At 56.1% G+C, this 25361-nt stretch overlaps 5 protein-coding genes across 8 annotated transcripts; 4 read left to right on the forward strand and 1 right to left on the reverse strand.

Annotated features, from left to right (window-relative positions):
* Positions 1-1659: 1659 nt before the first annotated feature.
* UBXN10 (UBX domain protein 10) lies at positions 1660-6628 on the reverse strand. Of its 2 annotated transcripts, none has more exons than XM_058039533.1 (2): positions 6595-6628; positions 1660-2910 (listed from the first exon to the last, which is right to left on the reverse strand). In XM_058039533.1, exon 2 carries the CDS (start codon positions 2903-2905, stop codon positions 2030-2032), a length of 876 nt encoding a protein of 291 aa, XP_057895516.1. In that variant the 5' UTR covers positions 2906-2910; positions 6595-6628; the 3' UTR covers positions 1660-2029. The 2 variants fall into 2 exon arrangements, with proteins under 2 accessions (XP_057895516.1, XP_057895515.1); XM_058039532.1 differs by lacking the exon at positions 6595-6628 and adding an exon at positions 6247-6332.
* A 4834-nt stretch (positions 6629-11462) lies between these two features.
* Positions 11463-13939, forward strand: LOC131092705 (phospholipase A2, membrane associated-like). The gene is made up of 4 exons (XM_058039538.1): positions 11463-11499; positions 12175-12319; positions 12514-12620; positions 13794-13939. Exons 1-4 carry the CDS (start codon positions 11463-11465, stop codon positions 13937-13939), a joined length of 435 nt encoding a protein of 144 aa, XP_057895521.1.
* Positions 13940-15782: 1843 nt separating this feature from the next.
* LOC131092702 (phospholipase A2 group V-like) lies at positions 15783-17293 on the forward strand. Of its 3 annotated transcripts, XM_058039535.1 has the most exons (5): positions 15783-15866; positions 16238-16290; positions 16558-16702; positions 16809-16915; positions 16991-17293. In XM_058039535.1, the coding sequence occupies exons 2-5, from the start codon at positions 16251-16253 to the stop codon at positions 17113-17115; spliced, it is 417 nt and encodes a 138-aa protein (XP_057895518.1). In that variant the 5' UTR covers positions 15783-15866; positions 16238-16250; the 3' UTR covers positions 17116-17293. The 3 variants fall into 3 exon arrangements, with proteins under 3 accessions (XP_057895518.1, XP_057895517.1, XP_057895519.1); XM_058039534.1 differs by having other exon boundaries at positions 16809-17293; XM_058039536.1 differs by lacking the exon at positions 16809-16915.
* An 88-nt stretch (positions 17294-17381) lies between these two features.
* Positions 17382-19413, forward strand: LOC131092468 (phospholipase A2, membrane associated-like). The gene is made up of 5 exons (XM_058039145.1): positions 17382-17537; positions 18171-18227; positions 18392-18518; positions 19069-19175; positions 19271-19413. The coding sequence occupies exons 2-5, from the start codon at positions 18188-18190 to the stop codon at positions 19411-19413; spliced, it is 417 nt and encodes a 138-aa protein (XP_057895128.1). The 5' UTR covers positions 17382-17537; positions 18171-18187.
* A 2634-nt stretch (positions 19414-22047) lies between these two features.
* On the forward strand, positions 22048-24212 carry LOC131092703 (basic phospholipase A2 caudoxin-like). The gene is made up of 4 exons (XM_058039537.1): positions 22048-22097; positions 22228-22375; positions 23228-23334; positions 23788-24212. Exons 1-4 carry the CDS (start codon positions 22070-22072, stop codon positions 23928-23930), a joined length of 426 nt encoding a protein of 141 aa, XP_057895520.1. The 5' UTR covers positions 22048-22069; the 3' UTR covers positions 23931-24212.
* Positions 24213-25361: the final 1149 nt, after the last annotated feature.

Consider the following 25361-nt stretch of genomic DNA (forward strand, 5'->3'; position numbering starts at 1 on the left):
ACTTTGTTGGTGTTTAAAAGCCTCAGTAAGGACATTCATTCTCAGCCAAAAGTCCTGATAAGTTTTATATTTGTGACTTTAATGCTGAAATTCTTAAAAGATTCCCACTAAGAAGTTTGTTAAATGATGCCAGACAATAAATGAGGTCAGATAAATATTGTTCTTCCCTCCTGTGCTTCTTGTGCTGGACTTGGAATTGCTGCTAAAATCTCCCCAGAACAGTTCTGAAGGAAAGAGAAGAACTGAGGGAGAAAAGAGGTGTTTTCCCTGTGCTGTGCTTGCCTAGATCAAGACTTGATACTTTTTGCCCATCTTTGGAGATGCTGTAGCCTGGGTGAGGTGATTAGAACCAAACTCATCCAGCTTTACCAGGAGGAACATCCTGCAGTGTGAGAAATCCACCGTGGGCCGAGTTACTCTGAATTGTCTGATGGTTCTGTTCTTGCTCAGAGCCCCTGTGCTCTCACAGCTGCCTGCTGCTCACAGCTTGTCACTGATGGAGAGTGCTGAGCACAGGATGCAGATCCAGACTTCAGGAGGGTGCTGTGGAGGGCAGCTGACCATCCAAAGGCTGATTTGGGCAGCCCCTGAGGTATTTGCCATCTAACTGAAGGTTTCTGAAGAGCAGGTGTGATGGATAAACCTCAGCTCATGTAAATCATTTAAAGTTCAAGTTTCAGCCTAAAAGGTTTTATTTAACACAGGATGGAAATACTCTGAAATACAGGAGTAATACAGTACCCACAACAGGCAGAAATAGGGAATTAACTACCTAACTCTGAAGGAAACCTGGAAAATGGTCCCTTTTCCTGAAACCAAGTGAAATACTTGTTGAAGGCATCCATATATCCCGACATCCAGGACTGCTGCTGAGTGATTCCCATCACCAACAGCAGCAGGGACCACTGTTCCATCAGACACTGGTTTTACAAAGCTGTTGGACTCTGAACACTTGATTTAGCATCAGGTACCACACTCAGCCAGCACAGCAATCAGCTTTCTGCTCCTCTTGTGTTTGTGCTCCTGTGCAGAGTTGGTTTGGCACTTACACTGAACTTCAAAACAAATTTGGTTTGCCTCAAAACATTTAAACTCACTCATCTGTGTGGCAAGTGTCCATTGTTAAAGGAGATTAAAAATTACTGCCTTTGAAATTCCATTAGAAACTAGGAGATATTTCTCTTTTTAGCACAAGGACATTGTGTTTGCCTAAACCTGCCAAGTCACCCAACCAGCCTTTTAATGATGGTGCAGTCAAAGATGGCTTACTCCTTGAGCCAGATCCCAATCAAATCCCATTAATATCTTATTTAAAATTCCCAAAGCAGCACTTGCTCCTTGGACTAACTCACTTGAGTGCAAAGGGGTTAAATGGAATTATCTGTAACATCCCTTCTTAACTATCCACCTCTTCTTACCTATGGGTCACATGAGCCAAATAAGAGAAGAAAAACTAAGGAGAAAATCCTGTTGCTCCCCAAGACAGCCAAATTAATAATTATTTCTTCTTAAAAAGATGATTTAGTCACAGTTAGAGCTGGACTGAGGTTATCCAGAAACACCTGAGTCCTCACAGCTATTTTACAATGTCTTGCAATTTAATACTTCACAATAACTCATTCCTGTGTTACTACTGGTAACACAGGAATGGTCCTGTAGCTAAACCAGTTCTGTTTCTACCTTCCCAAAACATGGAAAAGGACAAGAGGAGAGGTCTTGGAAACCTGAGTTTTCAAAGAACATCAGGAACTTCAACAAACCAGAAAGGCTGAAGGTTGGTGGTGCTGAGGCAGAAATTTGTGATGGCACAGGTGACACAGGCTGTTCTGTATGAATCAGGTTTATCCATCTGAAATACTATTCTCTGAAATACTATTTCAAGTACTATTACATATCCATAACTCTGCTTCCTGAGGATTTTGTGGGAGACAGAAGATTAAGAAGTAGGTGCAGGAAGCATCAGACTCTCAGTATTTTGGAAGAAGCAATGCAGCTCACTGAGCAGAAGCACCACAGTGTCTCTGTGTGCCTAAAGATCTGCTGCTGCATCGTGCTGCTCGTGCTGTCGGATGCACAGCACGGACTTGGGCAGGATCCTGCACTCCTGGAGGGACTTGGTAAGGTCAGAGAAGCTCCTCCGGGGCACCTCCATGGTTTCAACGCTGCAGTGTTGGTAGTTGGCCAACAGTTTCTGTCCTGCCACAGCAAGGACGGTCTGGAGGCTGTCAGAGGGCTTGAAGTGGTGCTCAAACCTCTGCCCAGAGGGAGAGCGGACAGCGAGCAGCACCTGCGGCTCTTCCAGGCCTGCAGGGAGCACCCAGGGGCTCTCCTGCCTCCCCTGCCCTCCCCACTGCTCAGGGGCACGGAGGACACGTGAGCTCTCCTCGGTGGGAGTGCCGCTTCCTGACAGTGTGCTGGCACATCCCTGTCCTCCAGAAAAAGCCTTGGTGGCTTTTGGAGCATCCTCCTGGCCCTCGCTCACTTCCAGCCGGTTGGTGCGTTCAGCCAAGGCTTCCACGGCGCTGCTCCCCGCCCCCCTCCGGCCGATGGAGGGCAGCACCCGGTACCTGTTCAGGGAGGAGGAGGAGGGAGTCTTCAAAGGCACCTGCTGCAGGAGCTTCGGGATCTTCCCAGGAGACACCTGGGCAGGTGGGAACGCCGCTTTTGTGAGCGGCGCTCTCCGGCTCCTTCCTAATTCCCGAGGAGAAGGTGCCAGCGGGGAGCCTGGCACAGGGCATGGACAGCCTTCCGTGCCCTGACGGTGGCTCAAGCCTGGCCTCTGTCCCTTGGCAGATTTGGGCCTGGAGACGTGCATGGTGATGGTGCTGGCCCACAGCAGAGTGGCTGTGCCCAGAGGGGAGCGGAGCTGAGCTGGTGCTGAGTCCTGGAAAGCCGCTGTGGCCATGGCACCTGTGGGGGGGGAGAGAGGGAAAAGTTACAGGAACTGGGCAGGAGCCCTCAGCCTCCCTGGGGCTCCCACACTGGGCTCTGGGGCAGGTAATGCCAGATAAACCTGGGGTGCCACTGCATGGGCATCACTGGGAATCACTGGGTATCACTGGGTATCACAGGGGCATCACTGGGTATCAATCACATGGGCATCACTGGGAATCACTGGGAATCAGTGGGTATCACTGGGTATCACAGGGGCATCACTGGGTATCAATCACATTGGCATCACTGGGTATCACTGGGTATCACATGGGCATCACTGGGTATCACTGGGAATCAATGGGTAGCACCTGGGCATCACTGGGTATCACATGGGAATCACTGGGAATCAATGGGTATCACTGGGTATCACATGGGCATCACTGGGTATCAATCACATGGATATCACTGGGCATCACTGGGTATCACTGGGAATCAATGGGCATCACTGGGTATCACTGGGAATCACTGGGAATCACTGGGTATCACTGGGTATCAATCACATGGGCATCACTGGGTATCAATCACATGGGCATCACTGGGCATCACTGGGCATCACTGGGCATCACATGGGCATCAGTGGGTATCAATCACATGGGCATCACTGGGAATCAATGGGTATCACTGGGTATCATATGGGCATCACTGGATACCACATGGGCATCACTGGGCATCACATGGGCATCACTGGGTATCACTGGGAATCACTGGGTATCACATGGGCATCACTGGGTATCACTGGGTACCACTGGGCATCACTGGGCAGCACTGAGTATCACTGCATGGGCATCACTGGGAATCAATGGGCATCACTGGGTATCAATCACATGGATATCACTGGGCATCACTGGGCAGCACTGGGTATCAATCACATGGATATCACTGGGCATCACTGGGCAGCACTGGGTATCACTGGGCATCACATGGGCATCAGTGGGTATCAATCACATGGGCATCACTGGGTATCACTGGGAATCACTGGGTATCACATGGGCATCACTGGGAATCAATCACATGGATATCACTGGGCAGCACTGGGTATCACTGGGAATCAATGGGCATCACTGGGTATCACTGGGCATCACTGGGCAGCACTGGGCAGCACTGGGTATCACTGGGCATCACATGGGCATCACTGGGTACCACTGGGCAGCACTGGGTATCACTGGGAATCAGTGGGCAGCACTGAGTATCACTGCATGGGCATCAGTGGGCATCACTGGGTATCACTGGGCACCACTGCAGCCCTGCCGTGCAGTACGGGCCGGGTCCCAGAGGGGGGGAGCTGTGCTCTGTGCAGGGACTGGCTTTGGCAGGGACTGGGCAAAGCTGACCCAGAGCTTTGGGGAGTTGTGCCCTTTGCCACTGAATGCCAGTTTTGGATGGAAATAACGATTTCTTTCTTCTGAAGCTGAAAACTCAGCACACACGGGAGAGGAGTGAAGCTCAGAGCACAACACTCTGGCCTTTGCACTGTTCCTGCAGGGGCAGATCCAGTGCCCATTGTGGATTTGGGGATAAGATTGATTTCACTTCATATTGTAAAGGTATCAGAACCATTGAGATTGAAAATCCCTGATTCAAAACACAGAAACCTGTTCTGGCTCTCCAGAGACCAAAAGTGTCCAAAATTCTCTGTTTGACAGAGAATGATTTACCTGAGGGAACGGCTGGAGCTCTGCCAGGGGGGTTTGGGTTGGGTATCAGGGAAAGGTTCCTCCCCCAGAGGGGCTGGCACTGCCCAGGCTCCCCAGGGAATGGGCAATGCCAGCACACCTGGATGGGCTATGCCAGCACATCTGGGATGGGCAATGCCAGGCACAGCTGGGATGGGCAATGCCAGCACATCTGGGATGGGCAATGCCAGGCACACCTGGATGGGGCAATGCCAGGCACAGCTGGGGCAATGCCAGCACATCTGGCTGGGGCAATGCCAGCACACCTGGCTGGGGCAATGCCAGGCACAGCTGGGCTGGGCAATGCCAGTACACAGGGAATGGCTTCCCACTGACAGGGGACAGGGTAACATGCGATCTTGGGATGAAACTGTTCCCTGTGAGGGTGGGCAGGCCCTGGCACAGGGTGCCCAGAGCAGCTGTGGCTGCCCCTGGATCCCTGGCAGTGCCCAAGGCCTGGCAGGACAGGGCTGGGAGCACCTGGGACAGTGGAAGGTGTCCCTGCCATGGCAGGGGTGGCACAAGATGTTCTTTAAGTTCCCTTCCAACCCAAACCCTTCTGGGACTCCATTCTAAACCAAACAGAGAGAACAGCCCCTGTGGCACTTTGCCAGGGATGTGTTTGTTATTTAACATTTCACTTCTCCTGCAGCTCAGCACGGCCAAGGCAGAGTCCCAGCACACCCTGCCCAGCCCCAGCTGACAGACGTGTCACACTGCCAGACCCGTCCCTGCCGAGGCCCCGGGGAAGGGGACAGGGACAGGGCCCAGGTGACTCAGCCCGGCTTCCCAGGAGCCCGTGGGAGGGACAGGGGCCGCGCCTCCCGCTTGCTGCTGCTAACAAATAAACTCCACGGCAACAAGGCACAGCTCCCAGGGAGCACTGACAAACATCCCAGCAACGCTGGCACCGCCAAGAATGAACCCCCAGCCAAACAAGCTGGCAGAACCCTGGTGGGGCCCTCCTGCCCTGCCCCAGCACGGTGTGAGACAGAGGGGACAGGCTGGAAATGGGGTCTGCTGAGGGCTGGCACGGGGAACCACAACCAGGGAGGGCCGTGCCCACAGGTGCCCCCAGGGCCCGGGAGGTGGGCACTGCACACCCTGACCCACAGGATCCCAGCGGGGCCAGGCTGCAAGGGACAAGGGCAGCTCATGGGGTGCCACCTCCCTGACCCAGCAGGGCACAGGGCATAGGGCACCCGGCATGGAGCACAGGCACAGAGCACGCAGCACAGGGCATGGAGCACAGGGCACAGGGCACGGGGCACAGAGTACAGGGCACGGGGCACAGCAGGGCACAGGGCACAGAGCACAGAGCCAGGGGCACAGAGCACAGAGTACAGGGCACAGAGCACAAGGCACAGAGCACAGAGAACAGAGAACAAAGCACAGGGCACAGGACACAGGACACAGGGCATGGGGCACAGGGCATGGGGCACAGGGCACAGGGCATGGGGCACAGAGCACAGAGCACAGAGTACAGGGCACAGAGCACAGAGAACACAGAACAAAGCACAGAGCGCAGGGCACAGGGCACAAAGCACAGAGCGCAGAGCACAGAGCACAGGGCACAGAGCACAGGGCACAGGGCATGGGGCACAGGGCACAGGCCTGTGTGCGGATGGGTCTGGGATACCTCTGGCAGGGACACTCCACAGCCTCTCTGGGCAATGTGTTCCAGGTGTTTAAAGAAGTCCTTCCTCATGCTCAGCTGGAACCTCCTGGGCATCACTCCCTGCCCAGTGCCCCTGTCCTGGTGCGGGCTGGCCCAGCCCCAGGAGAGCCCTCGGTGCCACGGCCCGGCCGGGCCCACAGCTGGGCCGGGGGCTGAGCCCACGGCCGGGCCCGCGGCAGGAGCGCAGCCCCGCCGGCAGAGCCGGGCGCTGTAGCGCGGCTGCAGAGCCCCAGAAGCCGCCCCCGCTCCCTCCCCCGGTGCCGGTGCCGGTGCCGGTGCCGGTCCCGCAGCGGCCCCGCCGCCCCTCACCTGCCCCGCGCCCGCCTCACGGCGCCGTTACCGCGGCCACCGCGCGCGCGCCACGCCCCGCCCACGGCCCCGCCCCTGGCACCGCCCCCGGCACCGCCCATGGGAACGGGGAACGGGAATGGGAAATGGGGACGGGAATGGGGACGGGAATGGGGAATGGGAATGGGGACGGGGACGGGGATGGGGAATGGGAATGGGAATGGGGAACGGGAATGGGAATGGGAATGGGAATGGGAATGGGAATGGGAATGGGAATGGGAATGGGAATGGGGACAGGGATGGGGAAAGGGAATGGGAATGGGGAATGGGAATGGGAATGGGAATGGGAATGGGAATGGGAATGGGAATGGGAATGGGAATGGGGACGGGGATGGGAATGGGAATGGGAATGGAGACAGGGAATGGGAATGGGGAATGAGGAATGGGGACAGGGAATGGGAATGGGAATGGGAATGGGAATGGGGACGGGGATGGGGAATGGGAATGGGGAATGGGAATGGGAATGGGGATGGGGAATGGGAATGGGAATGGGAATGGGAATGGGAATGGGAATGGGAATGGGAATGGGAATGGGGATGGGGACGGGGATGGGGAATGGGAATGGGAATGGGGAATGGGAATGGGAATGGGGATGGGAATGGGAATGGGAATGGGGACGGGGACGGGAATGGGAATGGGAATGGGAATGGGAATGGGAATGGGGACGGGGATCGGGACGGGGATGGGGAATGGGAATGGGAATGGGGAATGGGAATGGGAACGGGGATGGGGATGGGGAATGGGGAACGGGGATGGGGAATGGGAAATGGGAATGGGAATGGGAATGGAGACAGGGAATGGGAATGGGGAATGAGGAATGGGGACAGAGAATGGGAATGGGAATGGGAATGGGAATGGGAATGGGAATGGGAATGGAGACAGGGAATGGGAATGGGGAAAGGGAATGGGAATAGGAATAGGAATAGGAATAGGAATAGGAATAGGAATAGGAATGGGAATGGGAATGGGAACGGGAACGGGAATGAGAATGGGAATGGGAACAGGAGCGGGGACCGGGAACGGCAAAGGGGAATGGGAATGGGGAATGGGAATGGTGAATGGGGACAGGGAATGGGAACAGGAACGGGGATAGGGATGGGAATGGGGACAGGGAATGGGAACGGAGACAGGTAAAGGGAATGGGAACAGGAGTGGGGACAGGGAATGAGAATGGGAAAGGGGATAGGAATGGGAATGGGGATGGGAATGGGATATGGGGAATGGGGATGGGGAATGGGAACAGGGAACGGGAATGGGAACAGGGAACAGGAATGGGAGCAGGGAATGGGAATGGAGAATGGGGATAGGGATGGGAATAGGAACAGGGACAGTGAATAGGGATAGGGATGGGAATGGAGAATGGGGAACAGGGATAGGGACGAGGAATGGGGATGAGAACGGGAACTGGGATGGGAATGGGAAGGGAATGGTGATAGGGAATGGGGATGGGAACCTGGACAGGGAATGAAAACAGGAACAGGGACAGGGAATGGGGAAGGAAATGGCAACAGAAAATGGGAATGGGAATGGGAATAGGGAATGGAAATGGGGAATGGGGATGGGAACGGGGAATGGGAACGAAGATGGGAATAGGAACGGGGAATGGGGAATGAGAATGGGGAATGGGAACCAGGATGGATGGAAACGGCGATGGGAATGGGAAAGGGTACAGGGATAGGAATGCGAGACAGAACAGGGATGGATGGGGATGGAGATGGAAACAGGCAGGAGTGGGGCAGTCGGGATGTCCCAGGACGGATCCTGGGATCGGGGGGAGAGGGGGAGGAATGGTCAGGATGTCCTGGGATGGATCCAGGGACATCCAGGGGGAAGGACAGCTGAGATGTCCCAGGGTGGCCCCAGGGCTGGGAATGGCTGGGATGTCCCAGTGTGGATACAGGGATGGGGCAACTGGGCTGCCCCGGGTGGATGGAGCCAGGGCTGTGCTGTCCCAGGGGATGTCCCAGGCTCAGGGACAGCCGTGACCCACTGTGGGCTCTGTGACACAGCCCCAGGCCTGGCGTGGCACAGGAGCAGCCCCGTGGCTTTGGGAAGGTTCTGGAAGCTTTGTCCTGCCGGACATGGAGTGGGGGGAGCAGAGGGTGCCTCGGGGCCTCTCACAAACCCCAGCCAGAGCTGACCCTGGCACTGGGGTGTCCCAGCCCTCCTGCAGGAATTCCCATTCCTCCAACTCAGCCAAAGCAAAACCACAGCGGTGTCACCCTACTCAAACACCCAAATCTTTGGGGTTTAGCACCAACAGTTTAAAACCAAGGTGCTACAGCCCCTCCTGAGCAAAGGCAGCAGGATAGCAGCACAAGACTGGCTTTAACCTCCCTGTGATTCAGTGGCCACTGAATCAAGCCAGACAAATAACCCCAAACTCATGAATTCTGAGGAAAACACCTTTCTAAAATTACACTTCACACACAAGATCACAAGGGGACCTAAAGCAACTTTTTTGGGGGAGTTTCTTTGTGCTGGGAAAGCTGCAGCTGGGAGGGAGGGGGAGTCCTCCTGATCTCCCCCGGCTACAAATGATCCCTGAGTCAGTTTTCCTTCTGGGAAACATCCCAGATTTCCTTCTGGGAACACTCCACATAGCACCAACCTTTTCCATCTCCCCCCATTAATCCCTTTCCAAACCCACTCCTCCTTAAGCAGCTGCTGCTCCCACTGACAGATGCCCATCGAAGGCAGCAAGACACAAGCAATAAATTTCCACCATAAACTTGGGGTCTCCACCCTGCAGGGTGGGAGGATCAAGGCCAACCTGAGCACTAAAAAGAAATAAAATAAGTGGGGGACTAGTTTGCTATCAGCTCACCCCAGCCCAGGATGTTTAGCAATGTTGCAGATCAAAGCATGCGGGGTATTTGCACTTCAGTAAGGGCCTGAGCAAACAGATGGGTGGGAGATACCCTGCTCTCCTTGCTCCATAGGAAGGCTGAAAAGTTCCACATTTCCAATGGGATAATAACTTCTACAGGTGGTTTTTAAGCCCTTGAGTTTGTGGGTTAGTTAAAGACAGGGTTTAGCCTCATGTGGGCACTCCCCTGAATGGGTCCTCCACAGAGAGGGAGAGCTTAAAACGAGGGGATTTGGTTAAAACCAGGTGTGGATCCCCAATCCACATGATCCCAGCTCTCTGCTCTCCATTTATGTCTCTGGACAAAGCTTTCCACGCAGATTTATCAAAACTCTACAGCAAAACCCCAGATTTCCCCCCCAAATCCAAGGGCCTGCAATGGCAAAGCAGAAGCAGCACAGACAGCAACTACCACAGTGGGGAAAACCTTCTGCAATTTTGGAAATATTTTGTGGAGGACGGGGCAAAGGCATTGATTAATTCATTATTAGGGATGCCCTGGTTTTAAAAGCCAGGTGAGGAAAGCAGGGGTTGGGGTATTTTGGAGAGGTTTCTTGTGCAGGTGAGTGGGGAGGCCGGTGAGATGTCACCCCCCATCCTTACCAGGCTGGGATGGGGTTTTATTCCACTTGCAGCAGGAAATAAAGGGTTGGAGGGAAGGAAAACCCTGGGACAGACAGCTCTGCCACCCTGGAGGGCAGCTGAGAGGTGACATCCCTTCAGGGCCAGCTTTGGTGGCTCTCAGGAATTTCAAAGGTTTCTTTTCTTAATTCCAGACCAGTCTGGAGGTCATTTCTTCACAATTCCCAGCCCCAGATTCCTTTCCCCAGGAGCGTGGTTAATCCCTGAGGGTGGGGCCCTGCCTGATACTTGCATTTGTGTCTGTGTTTGCTCTTGGCCCCACGGCTTCAAGGGAAAACAGCAGCTTTTGTTCCTTATCTTCTCTGCTTTTCTGTCTCCCCCGTGTCTCTGTATCATGTTTGGGCTGTGGTAATTAAATAAACTGCATTCCCAAAGCATCCCAAGTCGGGTTTTCATGGCTTTTCTTTTCCTTTCATGGCTTTTCCAGCCTTTGCTGCTGGTGCTACAATTTCACAGACCCCTCGCCTTGAAAACCTGAGGGCAGGACAGGAAAACTGCAGACCCAGGAACTGCAATCCTGGTGTTTGCTGTTCTCCCTTGCAATTTAGGAGATCTGGGGGGCAGTTTCAAGGAAGGAGCCAAGAGAAAGCATCTTTGGGGCTTCAGGGGGTGAGTTGGCAAAACTGGGGAAATACTGAGCCCAAAGTGCTGCCTCCACACCTGGAACAAGGATTCAATGGCCTCTGAGGTGACAAATCACTTCTGCCCCACTTCTCCAGCCACCAAATCCCATGGATTTTAAAACCACAGCCATGGCCAAGGCCTTGAGTGGCCTCATTCAGGGATGGGGATGGATTCATGCCCAGTGATGAGCAGGATGATGGAGGAAGAGTTGGTGCTCACTGCAGTGGGAAAACTCGTGGGTTTTGGGGAAGAGAAGGATGGGAATCAGCTCCCTGCTCCAGGCAAGCCTGGCTTAGGACAGCTGACACCATCAGCACAGCCAGGAGGGGGTGGGCCTGGCAGGGATATAAACCCACCCTGCCGAGCTGGCAGCGCTGCACTGCGGGTCCAGGCAGGGTGAGAGGAGGGGATTTCACTGCCCTGGTGCTCCTCAGGCTGCTCAGGGCAGGGGGGGAAGGCTGCAGCTCCTGAGCTGCTCCAGCAGCCCCAGGCAGGAGAAACCACTGTGTCCCTGCCAAGCCCCACATCCCAAACTGGGGTACAGAGCAGCCAGGATTCACCTGGGGATGCTTGCAGGGCTGTGCACCCTCAGGGACAGCAGTGTCACCTGAGGCACTGCCCGGGGGCACCCAGCTCCTCTGGAGAAGCTCCTGGATCATCACCCATCCTTGTTCCCTCCCCAGGGCAGCCCAGGATGAGGAATCTGCTCCTTGCCGTGCTCCTGGCTTGTGGTAAGTGCCCTGCTGTGCCTGGCCAGGCCAGAATCCACCCACAACCCCCGAGCCTCTGTGCACAGTTCAGGGTTTTGTTTAAATCTGGCAGTTTCTCTCTGGTGCTTCGTGCAGAGCTGCTGCAGTCCTGGAGGGCTGGGGAAGGGGAGACTTTGGGATGTCCAGATTTCTTTTGGGAGGCCCTTGGAGCCTGTTGTCACCTTTCCTGCCTGTGCCATGCCCATGGCTGATCCTGGTGATGGGGGATTGCAGTTTGCAGCATGACAGAGCTGGTCTAGGGGGCAAAATATCTTGTGTCCAGGGGGCAAAATATCATTCACAGAGGCTGTGAGTGCCAGACTGCAAAAGCCATTCTCCCTGAGAGGAGGCTGTGGCTGAGAGGAGGCTGTGGCCCAATCCTGGCAGTGCCCAAGGCCAGGCTGGATGAGGCTTGGAGCAACCTGGGACAGTGGAAGGTGTCCCTGCCCATGGCAGGGGATGGAACAAAGCCAGATGGGCTTTGAGGTTCCTTCCAGGCCAAACCATTCCATGATTCCACAATTCTGGAGGAGAGGATAGAGCCTCTCATGGTTCCACTCCCGTTTGGGCAGTGCCAGCGCAGGGCGATGCCCGTGCCCGGTGCAGGGATGCCCGCGGGCCCCTGCCCTGCCCTGCCCAGCCCCGCTGTGCCCCCAGGGCTGCTCCGGGCCGGCGGCTCCGTGCTGGAGCTGGAGCGGATGATCCGGGCGGCCACGGGCAGGAGCGCGCTGCTCTCCTACAGCTGGTACGGCTGCTTCTGCGGCATCGGCGGCTCCGGGAGCCCCGTGGATGCCACGGACCGGTGAGTACCGGGCGGCCCCACCGCCCCCAGCCCCCGAGGCTGCGCTAGCTGGCTGCCCCCCAGCGCCGGGGGGTTTGCACCGCTTCCCCGCCACCTCCTCTCGCTGGGCGCCTTCAGTCTGAGGCTGGACCTTCCCCCGGCCTCCAGCTGTGCCGGGGGCTCTGGGGCCGCGCTTTGACCTGGTGTCCCCGCAGGTGCTGCCAAGCCCACGACTGCTGCTACAGGAGGCTGAGGGAGGGCAGCTGCAGCCCCTTGATCACCCCGTACAGCTTCACCTCCAGCGACGGGAACATCACCTGCAGTGAGTACGGAGTGGGCAGCGGGCAGCAGCACCGCCCCCAGACCCATCCCAATCCCATCCCAGTCCCCATCCCCATCCCCATCCCAGCCTCATCCCCATCCCATCCCCATTCCTATCCCAAACCCAATCCCAATCCCAATCCCATCCCCATCCCCATTCCAGTTCCCATCCCATCCCCATCCCAATCCCCAGCCCCATCCCCATGCCAATCCCCAGCCTCATCCCCATTCCATTCCCCATCCCCATCCAAGCCCCATCCCCAGCCCCAGCCCCAGCCCAATCCCCATCCCAATCCCATCCCAATCCCAGTCCCCATCCCCATCCCCTCCCCCATCCCATCCCTATCCCCATCCAAGCTCCATCCCCATTCCAGTCCCCATCCCCTCCCCATCCCCATTCCATCCCCATCTCCATCCCAGTCCCATCCCCATCGCCATCCCCATCCAAGCCCCATCCCCATCCTAATCCCATCCCATCCCCATCCCAATCCCCATCCCAGTCCCCATCCCCATTCCAGTTTCCATCCCAGTTCCCATCTCCATCCCAGTCCCCCATCCCCAACCCATCCCCATCCCCATCCAAGCCCCATCCCTATCCCATTCCCAATCCCATCCCAATCCCCATCCCAGTCCCCATCCCCATTCCAGTTTCCATCCCAGTTCCCATCTCCATCCCAGTCTCCCATCCCCATCTCCATCCCCATCCCCATCCCCATCCCCATCTCCATCCCAATCCTATTCCCAGCCCAATCCCATCCCATCCCCATCTCCAGCCCCATCCCCATCCCAATCCCATCCCCATCCCAGAACAGGGCACACTCGGGAGCATCCCCGGTTGAATCCAGCCCCGTTCCCCCTGGTTGAATCCATCCCCGTTCCCCCCCGGGCTGAATCCATCCCCGTTCCCGCCCGGCTGAATCCATCCCCGTTCCCGCCCGGGCTGAATCCATCCCCGTTCCCGCCCGGCTGAATCCATCCCAGTTCCCCACGGCTGAATCCATCCCCGTTCCCCCCCGGCTGAATCCATCCCCGGTTGAATCCATCCCCGTCCCGCCCGGCCGTGCTGATTAAACGGGCACTGAGGGTGTGTGCAGGGCGAGTCCCGGCACACGCTGCTCTCTCCCCTTGCCCCGGGGGGATAAAGGCACCGCAGGGCCCCGTGCTGCCCCCGCAGGTACCGAGCAGAGCTGGTGCCAGAGGGAGACCTGCCTGTGCGACACCGCCGTGGCCTCGTGCTTCGCCAGCTCCCTGCCCTCCTACAACCACTCCTACCGCTTCTACTTCAAGCTCAAGTGCCAAGGCAGCAAGCTCCAGTGCTGAGGAGGGCGAATCTGCACACAGAGCTCCAGGTTTTGCTTTTCCCCAGCAAGAAAAGCTTGGGCTGGGGGCTCACTAAAGGCAGAGCCCCTGTGAGTGCAGCTCAGGGTGAGAAGAGCGCACACACCATGGATGGAGAGCCACCAGTTCCTGGAAAGTCACACCAGCTTCCTCTTTTGTGTCCCTTCCTCCTCTCTTGATTTCATTTCCCAGCAAAGATAACAGATACAATAAAAGGGATGCAAACCGGTTCTCCATGGTGTTTTTCTGTAAGGGCTGCTGAGATTGAGGCACTGCAATGGTGGCTGCTGAGTTTGGGGAGCAGTTCTGCATCCCTCAGCCACACCATCTCCTGACACCCCAAAACTGCCAACAGGGGTGTAATTCACACACCTATCCCAATGTGGAGCTAGAAGTTTGGGGAACAGAGTGCCCACAGCAGCTGTGGCTGCCCCTGGATCCCTGACAGTGCCCAAGGCCAGGCTGGACAGGGCTGGGAGCACCCTGGGACAGTGGGAGGTGTCCCTGCTCATCCCACTGGATGAGTTTTAAGGTCCCTTCCAGCCCAAACCAATCTGGGATTCGATGAATCTCCAGTTCCCAGCTCAGAGGGCACATCCCAACAGCTTTGTGAGGAACGCTAACAGAACAGTCCCAGGAATGCAAGAAGAGGCTTCACATCACAGCGATTTCTAAGCTGGATGTCATTTTTCTGTTCCTCTTGTCCACCTGAAGCACAGCTCAGCACAGGGAGAAGCTCACGGGAGTATCCCCAGGATCTTCTGGGATGTTTGGCGTGTGGCACGTGAGGATTTTACTGGCAATGACACAACTGCTCTTTTATATCTATTTCCTGCTATAAACAATTCCATATAAAGCATTTCATAGAAACACATTTTGTTATGCAAACACACTAAAAGCAGGAAAACAGCACGAGTACATAAATTAATTGCAAATTATTAATGCTGCAGTAATTAGCCAGAGGAGCATTAATGGGCTGTGAGCAATTCAGATAAGCACAAGGCACATGCCAACAAGGGAGCATCACTTGTGACACCAAAGTGGAGCCAGAATCAGGGCTTGGCTGAAAACTTTGTCAGTGGAGGACAACAAAAAACTGTTTTTCTAGCACAAAAGACACAGACAAGTCACCTTCCTTCCTTAAGTCACCTCCCAAACCAAATCAGTCTGGGATTCCATAACTCTTGGAAATAAGGGTTAAAGAATAATCATCCACAGAGGAAGGAAGATTGCAAAGCCTTGACCACATACATTAGACAAGTGCTAATTTAGGAGGGCAGTTGATGACTGAATGGTTTCTGCAGGAGGGTGTAATGAGGGGGCGGGAAAACCTCAAGGAGAGAAATAAAGGGAAGTTGGGCTTTCTCACCTCAGAAGATTAATTTTGCTTCTGTTTTCTCATGGTGAGTGAGAATCATCCGGTGTCTGCCCAGCCCCGTGACTCTGGGAACTGCACATTTAGAGATGGTTTCAGTATTGCCCACAGACTTTGCCCAAAGAAGTGACAACTCTCCTTGAGCCACCTTACACCTCCTTGGAAGCCCCAAACTTGCTGTGTCCATGCCCAGCTTGAACCAGAGCTGTTCTTTTCCCCCTGCTGTGGCTCCCTGGTGCTGGGCAGGGCAGAGGATGAGGCATCTCTGGCTGAGGTGCAGAGTGTGTTTGCTTCCTCCTCGGGCTGGAAGTGACGCTGCTTTTCCACCTCATCCCACCCAGCACCCACCCGTGCGTGGGGTCCGGGGCTGGGGCCTCGGGGGATTTCTGGCATTCCTCAAAAGGGGAAGGATGGCACCTTCTCCTCTGCAGGGAAGCCCAGTCAGCCAGTTTTGGCTCAGGCAGAGGGGAGCAAGCTATATAAAGCAAGCAGAGCTGGCTGCAGGGCACTGCAAGCCAGCAGGGCTTTCCCAGGGTAAGTGGGGATGGAGGATTGCTTTCCCTCTTCTCCTCCTTTCACCAGGAGCTGTGCAAGTGCCATGCTGGGAAGCAGGATTGAAGGAGATGCTGCTGAGATGCCAGTCCAGAAGAGGAACAGTAGGTGCAGCCCTTGAGGGCTGAACATCCCTCCAATTTTTCTCCCTTTCTCCTGATTCTGCTTCTTCCCACCTCTCCCCCATCTGATTCCCATCGCTTCCCATCCCTGATGCTTTGTGCTGAAACAAGAGCATCTTTACCCCCTTGTTGCTCCTACTCCCCAGAGAGAGGGAGAACCTCTGCTTCTGGATGATGAGGAAAGAAAGAAGGGGTTGGTGTAACAGAGAATGGTTTGGTTTCCTCTCCCAGAGCCGTCAGAAGGATGAACTCTCTCCTCGGCCTCTCCATGCTCTTTGTGTGGGGTAAGTGTCTTCTCTCAGTACCAAGGCTCTCTGCGCAGTTACAACCATTTAAATTAGGATCAGGCTGGTGATTTCTCCACCTCTCCCCATCACCAGCTCTCCAGACCTGCCACAACTCTCCCATGCCAAGCTGGGAGCACATTTCCCCTTTGTTGGGTTATAATTCCTAAGACATCTCCACCCTGGCGCCAGTGTGGGGGCTGGAGGGATGGAGCTGCTGTTGGGGGGCAGGGAATCAGTGTGGTCTCCCTGATTTCCCACCTCCAGGCTTGTCCCCAGCCCACGGGAGCCTCTTGCAGCTGCACCAGATGATCTCACAGGCGACAGGGAAAAACGCTTTTGTGTACTACGGCTTCTACGGCTGCTACTGCGGGCTGGGGGGCAGGGGGCAGCCCAAGGATGCCACAGACAGGTGAGAACCCACTTAAAAACCCCTGCACGGACACCTTCTTGAATATTTTTAAATTTGTGGCGTGAGGGGGGGAGAAAATGCCACTCCCTAAAGCTTCAATCTCCAGATGTTGCCAGCTGCACGATGCGTGCTACGGCAGCCTCCTGAGGCACGACTGTGATGCCAAGGCACGTCCCTACTACTACAGCTGGCACCACGGCAGGCTCTCCTGCGGTGAGTACGGCCCTGCAAGAGGGGGTGCCATCCCCCCAAGGCCGGGGCTGACCCTGGGCTCCCCCTGTCCCGCAGGTCAGGGCTCCCGGTGCGACTTCTTGTCCTGCGAGTGCGACCGCAGCCTGGCGCTGTGCCTGAGGAGAAACGCCTGGAGCTACCAGAGACGCTACAGGTTCTACCCCAACTGGCTGTGCCGGTGATGGGAGCTGGGATGCGGCCCCGAAACGCCAGGAGCCACCAGAAACGCTACCGATTCTGTCCCAACAATCTGTGCCCGTGATGGGAGCTGGGATCGCCCTCCATCCCTCCGCCTGTGCTGGCCACACCAGAGCCGCTGTAAATTAAACCAGCGCGGAAATAAACAGTGCTCTTGTTCAACATCCCCGGTCCTCTGAGAGCTGCTGCTGGGCAGGGAGAGAAATCCCCGTAAATAATCAACATCTTCCCAAAACTTTCCAAGAACTCGGGCTCGGCCCCTGCGTCACCCGCGGCAGAGGGGGCTGGCCGGGGAAGGGGCGTAGCACTCCCGGCTTGGGACAGACGAGTCCTCCTGGAGCTTCCAGCTGGGCTGCGCACGGAGGGCAGGCTCTGCCCGGCAGGACAGACGGACAGCGAGCAAGCGGTGAGCAACCCGCTCCCCAGCTCCGCTGCTGTGGGGAGAAAAATCCGGGGGGGATGTTGGGAGGAGGCAGAGAGCGGCCCGTGCCGGTGGGAAAAGTGAAATCGCTTCCAAAGGGAAACGGTGCGGGGCTGCGGTGAGCGGGGAGAGCTGCGCTGGGTGCCAAAAGCGATGGGACGGGAGCTGAGAGGTGCTGAGGGGTGGGACAGGAGGTGAGAGGTGCTGGAGGGGTGGCACAGGAGGTGAGAGGTGCTGGAGGGGTGGGACAGGAGCTGGAGGATGCTGAGGGGTGGCACAGGAGGTGAGAGGTGCTGAGGGGTGGGACAGGAGCTGAGAGGTGCTGGAGGGGTGGGACAGGAGCTGAGAGGTGCTGAGGGGTGGGACAGGAGCTGAGAGGTGCTGAGGGGTGGGACAGGAGCTGAGAGGTGCTGGAGGGGTGGGACAGGAGCTGGGGATGCTCAGCAGGTGACACCACTCGCTCTCGGCCAAGAGGCAGCAACGCTGGTGCGAGGGGGCGCAGCTGCTTTCCTCCCTCCAGATTTTAGGGTTGATCCGATTTCAGAGGAAGCTTCGCACGGCTGCTCCTATCAAACTCCACGCTGCCTGGCTGAGCCTGTGCCCTGTTTCTCCTCCCAGGCCCAGGTGAGAGGAAGATGAAGGTCCTGCTGGTGCTGATGATGCTGTTTGCCTGCAGTAAGTGCATCCCCGACCCACAGACCGGAGCCAGGCTCATCCCCAAACTCCTGTGCACTCCTCAGGGGGACTCCCATCAAAGCCTCCTTCCCTCCCCAGCTCCCTAGGCCTCACAGCAGGCACATAACTCACAAAAAACAAATCACATTTTACGGTCACTCTAGGTGTGTTCACAGCGCACGGGAAGCACCCACGCCCGTTCACACCGGGACTCGAGGGAAGCACCGTAGGAAACCTGACTGCCCACGGATGCTACAGGGGATGGGGCACCTCGAGGGCTTCGGTGGATCGGTACAGGCAACGCTGCCCCACAGGGATAACGCTGCCCCAGAGGGCTAACACTGCCCCAGAGGGCTAACACTGCCCCAGAGGGATAACACTTGCCCCACAGGGCTCAGGCTGGTCCCAGAGGGATAACGCTGGGTAACCCCGGGGTTCTGCATCACCCCAGCAGCCCCCGCTGAAGCTTTGCAAAATGCAGACCGGATGCTTGGCAGCAGCAGCAGGAAGGCATCAGGTTTTCGGGAAGCAGGAAAGGTGATGCAGGGCTCACCCCTAACTCCATCCCGGAGAGGGCAGGGCGGTGCCAGGGACAGCGCCCGGTCCGTGGGATGGCACCAGAGCAGGGGGACGTTCCTGGAGCCGGGATGCGGGGCAGGGCTTGCAGGGGGAGGCAGAGGCAGGGAACGGGCAGGACAGAGGAGGCTCTGGGCGATGCAGAGCAGGAGGAGGCAGAGCTGGCAGAGCCTGTGCCAGCAGCCGGTGCCGCACGCAGGAAATGGATTTCTCGGCTGTCCGGGTGCCAGGCTCCCGACGAGCCCGGGCTCTGCTCCTCCCGCAGGTGCTGCCTGCTCCGAGCCTGCTGCTATGCCAGGCTGGCAGCGCGGCGCTGCCCAGCGGGACCGGCCCAGCCGCTGTCTGCGCCCCGGGCAGGGATCCCCGCCTGCAGTGAGTGCTCGGGACGCCCCTTCCCGCACCATCCCCCGTCCGCGGCCCCTGTCCCGGGCTGCTCCGAGCTCCCAGCCCGCTGTCGGTGCCCGCAGGTTCGGGGACGCGCTGCCAGCGAGGCGCCTGCAGGTGCGAGAGGGCGATGCTGCTGTGCCGGGCTCGGCTGGGCCGCGCTCGGCTGGGCCGGGCTCAGCTCCGCCGCCGCGCCGGGTGCCGGGGACGAGCCGGGCGCTGCTGAACCGAGTGCGGAACCATCTCCGGGCTGATCGGCGAGGGGCGGCCCCGGCGAGTCTCCCCCTCGGGGCCTTTGGGCTTCCAGGCGAGGACAGGAGCCCTCAGGGGCGGCGGCGCTCCCCGAGGTGCAGCACAGCAAAACAAGGGAGGAGGGGACCCCTGGCCCTGCCCCGGGATGGGGAGCGTCCCCCGGGCAGCCCGTCCGCTCCCTCCGCTTCTGCTTCTCAGCAAATTCCCTCCTGTCGCTCCAAAATAAAACCAGAGAGCCCAAAGCAGCGTTTGGCAGCGTGCAGTGACTCGGCTGAGCCCAGCGAGCACCCCTCGCTCTCAGACAGGTTTCCTGTTGAGGTATCCCGCAAAAACGACACTTGGGAGGTGACGCATTCACCCCTGAACTGCCTCAGCTCAGCTCTAAACCTTGGGGCTCTGAAAATGCCCAGTTTTCCTGAGAGAGGGAGAATGGGGCTGGTGGGAGGGCTGGGGGCAGGCACGGTGCCGTGGGAGGGCCGGGCTTGGACCGGGGGGATCCTTGTGGGTCCCTTCCAGCCCGAGACATTCTGTGAGCCCCCAAATCTCTGCTGTGACACCACGGCCGGGAGCTCGCGTCACACCCAGCGCTGAGCAAAACAGAGTTCTCACCAGAAAAGAATGTTTTGGCCCGATTCTGCAACAACCCTGAGCACATTCCTTAGAAAAAAGGCAGCTCAGGCAGCGGCTGCTTCCCCCCACTTCAGCATCCCCAGGATTTGTGCCTCGGGGTGCTGACCCCGGCAGGCCTCTGGCTCCAAACCGCCTTAGGGGGGCTCAGCAAGGAAATAAAGCCACAGAAACAGCAACAAAACACTTTCTCCAGGGGCTGATGCCCAGCTGGAATTGCCACCCTGGGTTGCCCCATAGCTGCAGTCAATGGCACCAGGAAATAGCCCTGAAATCAGCGATGCTGACAGGGAATCTCCTGTGCAATCCCGGGGGAGAGGAGGAAGGAGCTCTCTGCCCAGCAGCTGATAATTGCAGGCCATAAATCAAGGATCAAACCCTCACCGAGAGCATGGATAGCCCAGACAGATTGCAGGCTGGGACAAACTGCATCCCCCTCTCCCTTTGTAAATTCTGGGTGAATTTTAACCATCCCTGAATTTTCCTGCTTGGACATCTGGCTGTACAAACCCATTCATACAAATCCTCCAGATGCTGATGGTTTGGCTCAGATGCTGCAGCCCCTCAGAGCATTGCAATACACTGGGCTGCAAGAGTTGTGGTTTTCATACTATGAAACAAAATCCACATGTTCCCAGGAGGCATTTGGCTTGGGGGGGCTTATTTCCCTTTTGGAAAAGGGATTCTGCAAACCTCCCACAGGTAGAGGGAGTGGGGTGCAGAGGCTCTCAGTGGAGCTCAGCCAGTTTAATGGACAAGAATATCCCTTATTCCCTGTGATAAAACAGCTTGTGGACTTGGAAAATCCTGAATTACAGCAAATCCTGGTTTAGCCAATTAACTCAACACCACCCCAGGGGACAACTTAAATTAGCCCAGAGAGGTGATGAGGTAAAGGGCCCATGGCAGAGGGGGGGAAGAGATTTTGCTGAGTTCCCTTCTCTCAGCATCTCTCTGATTCCCACACAAGTTGCATCCTTGTTCCCTGCCTCAGTTTCCCTACCAGCCCTGGGGGGATTTCCTCCCCTGCCTCAGGGCCAGCCCATGCTGGGGTTCCCCAAAAAGCACCACAGAGCAGCTGCAATCTCTGCCAGCAGGTATCTGCTAACTGATTGCTCAGTACCACAAATTTAATCAGATTCTCTCCAAGCAAAAGACACAAGCAGCCTGTTTTCCCTCACCTTCCATCATACATCATCACTTGCATTTTTTCTTCTCTGCCACTTGCCTTATTTTGCTTCTAAATAAAGGTGAACCACACACCTCATGCCATGAGATGTTTGAGAGTAAAACAGTGCCCAGCACACATGGGGAGAGGGATGGAGCATCCCCACATGCAGGGAGCATCTGGGCACTCAGAAAGCCCCACTAGCAAGAAAGCCACCAACCATGGCCTCTGCTCAGCTCTGTCTCCAGCCACAGCCATTCTGGAGACCATGGGACCTTCCTCCCCTCAAAATGCTGCATCTCAGCCACTCTGGTAAGTTGGAAGGGGAGGAATCTTTGCTCTGGCTGCATTTTCCCCCTGCCCAGCTAAGTCAGGATGGAAACAGTAAGACACAGAATGGTGTTTTCTAGCCAAGGCATTAAAAAACCTGTCACCCAGGAAGAAGGTGGATCATGGAATCACAGACTCTTCAGACAACCTCATTCCACCCCCTACCATGGGCAAGGACACCTCATGCTAAGTGGTTCCTGTTCTCCCTCAAGTTCTCTCATTTCACTCAGGGAAGCACCGGGAATGCTGAGACACCCACAGACTCAGCCCCAGGCTGCTCCACACATCCCAAACCTCCTGCCAAGACCTCTCCCACACAAGGCACCCCACAGCCTCCAGCAGTGCCAGGACACCTGCACAGCAGCGGGACCAGCGTGGCGAGCATTGTCAATATTTGCCCACTCTGGGCTCCCCAGAGGAGGGGCCCTGCTGAGGGTGCACAGCCATAAAAGGTGGGACCAGCAGCACCTTGGGCTCACCAAACCCCAGAGCTGCCTCTGCCAGGATGAAGCTCCTCTCGCTGCTCCTCTTCTGTGAGTATCCCCCAGGAAAGCTCCCAGGCCCTGCCCACGGCCAGGTGGGCACGGTGAGATGCCCATTTTTGCTGTGGAGATGTGGGACGGGAGGTTGCTTTTCCTGGTGCTCTTAACCCACCCTCTGCAGTCCTAGGACTGGCCCTTGCCAGCTGCAACCTGGCCCAGTTTGCAGCGATGATTAAGCAGAAGACGGGGAAATCGGCGCTGGCGTACAACGGGTACGGCTGCTACTGCGGCTGGGGCGGCTCCAAGCAGCCCCTGGATGCCACTGACAGGTACTGGGACCAGGCAGAGCCCCCAGCCCTCCTCCCCACCCTGGGTGCAGCGCTGCAATCTCCTTCCTGCTCTTGAGGGTGGAAGCAGCAATGAGAAAATTGTTGCTCGTCCTTAAAGTCTCTGTAGAAGTGGCACAGCAGCAGAGAGGCAGCCACTTGCTGTGTCTGTGGGCTTTTTTTTTTTTTTCTCTGGAGCTCTTAAGATTTACTGGTTGGCTGCTAGAAAGCCACTTCTGATCATTTTAAAAGAAAAAATGTATGCAGGAAGGAACATTTCTTCAAAAAAATCAGCCCTCAATGTCCATGCTGTTACCTACCCCTTCCACCACTGATTCCCAAAACACAACACTGGCCACAATTTTGAAACATATCTTTATTTGCAGGCTTTACCTGATTTTTATGAGTTAGGCAACCATGAGAAGCAGGATTTCCTTGTGCTAAGGCTCTGGGGAAGGGCACTGGACAATTCTTCAGTGCCACAGGGAAGGCAGAACCCGCCAGTTCTGATGGTTCCTGATGGGTTTGGAGCTGGGGCATGGCAGAACCTGCCAGTTCTGATGGTTCCTGATGGGTTTGGAGCTGGGGCATGGCAGAACCCGCCGGTTCTGATGGTTCCTGCCAGGTTTGGAGCAGGAACATGGCAGAACCTGCCAGTTCTGATGGTTCCTGATGGGTTTGGAGCTGGGGCATGGCAGAACCTGCCAGTTCTGATGGTTCCTGATGGGTTTGAAGCTAGGGCATGGCAGAACCCATCAGTTCTGATGGCTCCTGGCAGGTTTGGAGCTGGGGCATGGCAGAACCCATCAGTTCTGATGGTTCCTGCCACCTGTCCCTGACCTCTTCTGCCCCCAGGTGCTGCCACGCCCATGACTGCTGCTACAAGAAACTGGTGGCCGCCGGCTGCAGCCCCAAGACGACCACCTACAAATACAGCTTCAGAAAAAACCAGATCACCTGCGGTGAGAGCGGGGAGCCACCCACACCCGGGGAGCCTGGCTTCCAACATCCCCTTTAGATCATCCTGGCCTGGAAATCACACACAGGGAAGTGGGTGGAAATAGAGGAAAAGTGCCAGGAATAAGGCAAATAAGTATCTGCTGGATTATGGTGAAGTTTCAGAGCTTGGAGACTTCCCAAGAGGCCAAATACCAAGGGTTTGAGAGGAGCCTCCCATGCTGGATGGGGACCTGGCACAGCTGCCCTGAGTGCTCATTGTTACAAAGCACATCCCAGAGATGCAGGCAAACACCCACAGACACATCAGACACAAAGTGATGTGAATGCTCCACACCCCAGACACGACACCACCTGAGACACCCCAAACTCAACACAGGGGCTGTGGGGACGGTCAGAAAACACCCCCTGACCCTCACACCCTTCCCCTGCCTCCATCCCCCAAAATTTTTTTCCAGGAAACGGGAAGCCGTGCCAGAGGCGGGCGTGTGAGTGCGACAAGAGGGCTGTGGAGTGCTTCCAGAGGGCAGCCAGCTCCTACCGCAAATCCTACAGCAACTACCCCAACTCCAAGTGCAGGGGCAGGACACCCTCCTGCTGAGCATTCCTGCTCCAAACCTGCCAGGAACCATCAGAACCAGCGGGTTCTGCCATGCCCCAGCTCCAAACCTGGCAGGAACCATCAGAACTGGGGGTTCTGCCATGCCCCAGCTCCAAACCTGCCAGGAACCATCACAACTGGCGGGTTCTGCCTTCCCCGTGGCACGGAAGAATTGTCCAGTGCCCTTCCCCAGAGCCTTAGCACAGGGAAATCCTGCTTCTCATGGTTGCCTAACTCATAAAAATCAGGTAAAGCCTGCAAATAAAGATATGTTTCAAAATTGTGGCCAGTGTTGTGTTTTGGGAATCAGTGGTGGAGGGGGTAGGTAACAGCATGGACATTGAGGGCTGATTTTTTTGAAGAAATGTTCCTTCCTGCATACATTTTTTCTTTTAAAATTATCAGAAGTGACTTTCTAGCAGCCAACCAGTAAATCTTAAGAGCTCCAGAGAAAAAAAAAAAAAGCCCACAGACACAGCAAGTGGCTGCTGCACCCTAACCCCAAAGCAGGCTCCAAGGCCAGCTTCTCTCCAGGAGCTCAGCCTCAATCCACAGTCCAGCCCCATCCCACCTCTAATGACTGTTACAGCAATTAATGCTCACTGAAGGCACAGAGCAGCCCAGTGGTGGGGTCTCAGAGGATTGCGTGGCCCTTTCTTGCACACAGATGTCTCCTCATGCTCCATGCAGCCACCTTGTCCCACATCACAGCTGCACATGATCCCAAATTAGCCCTAATTAAGTCTAACCAGCCAGGGCTGGCTGCACCCTGGGCCTTGATGGAGGCACCTCCAGCTGTAATGCTGCCTCTGAGATGTGATCTGCCTAAAATAAAGGAGTCTAAGAGTAATTTATTTGATTTCCACATCAATGCTGAGGGCTCCTGCCTTGGTTAAGTGTTTCACTACAAGCAACAGCATCCCTGCCTCAAGCTCCTACAGTAAATGTGGTACCTTTATAACTCCAAACCACCCATTTCTTCTCATTTTCTACAGGCAATGAGGATTCTAGAAGCTGAGACAGAGCCAATGCTGCCTTCTAAGGCTGGTGATTGCACCCAGGAAGCTCCAAAGAACCACCCCACAGCTCAACACCAGCACAAACCACCTTCTGTTATCCCACACTGGATTATGGATCATTCTTCATGCTCAATTTCTCTCCCTTTCTCTCCCTTTTCTGTTCTTTAACCCCACACTGGATTATGGAGCATTCTTCATCCCCAATTTCTCTCCCTTTCTCTCCCTTTCCTGTTCTTTTACCCCACACTGGATTATGGAGCATTCTTCATCCCCAATTTCTCTCCCTTTTCTGTTCTTTTACCCCACACTGGATTATGGATCATTCTTCATGCCCAATTTCTCTGCCTTTCCTGTTCTTTTACCCCATGCTGGATTGTGGATCATTCTTCATGCCCAATTTCTCTCCCTTTCC

Source organism: Melospiza georgiana, chromosome 22 (genome assembly GCF_028018845.1).
Source record: "Melospiza georgiana isolate bMelGeo1 chromosome 22, bMelGeo1.pri, whole genome shotgun sequence".
Lineage (NCBI taxonomy): Eukaryota > Metazoa > Chordata > Aves > Passeriformes > Passerellidae > Melospiza > Melospiza georgiana.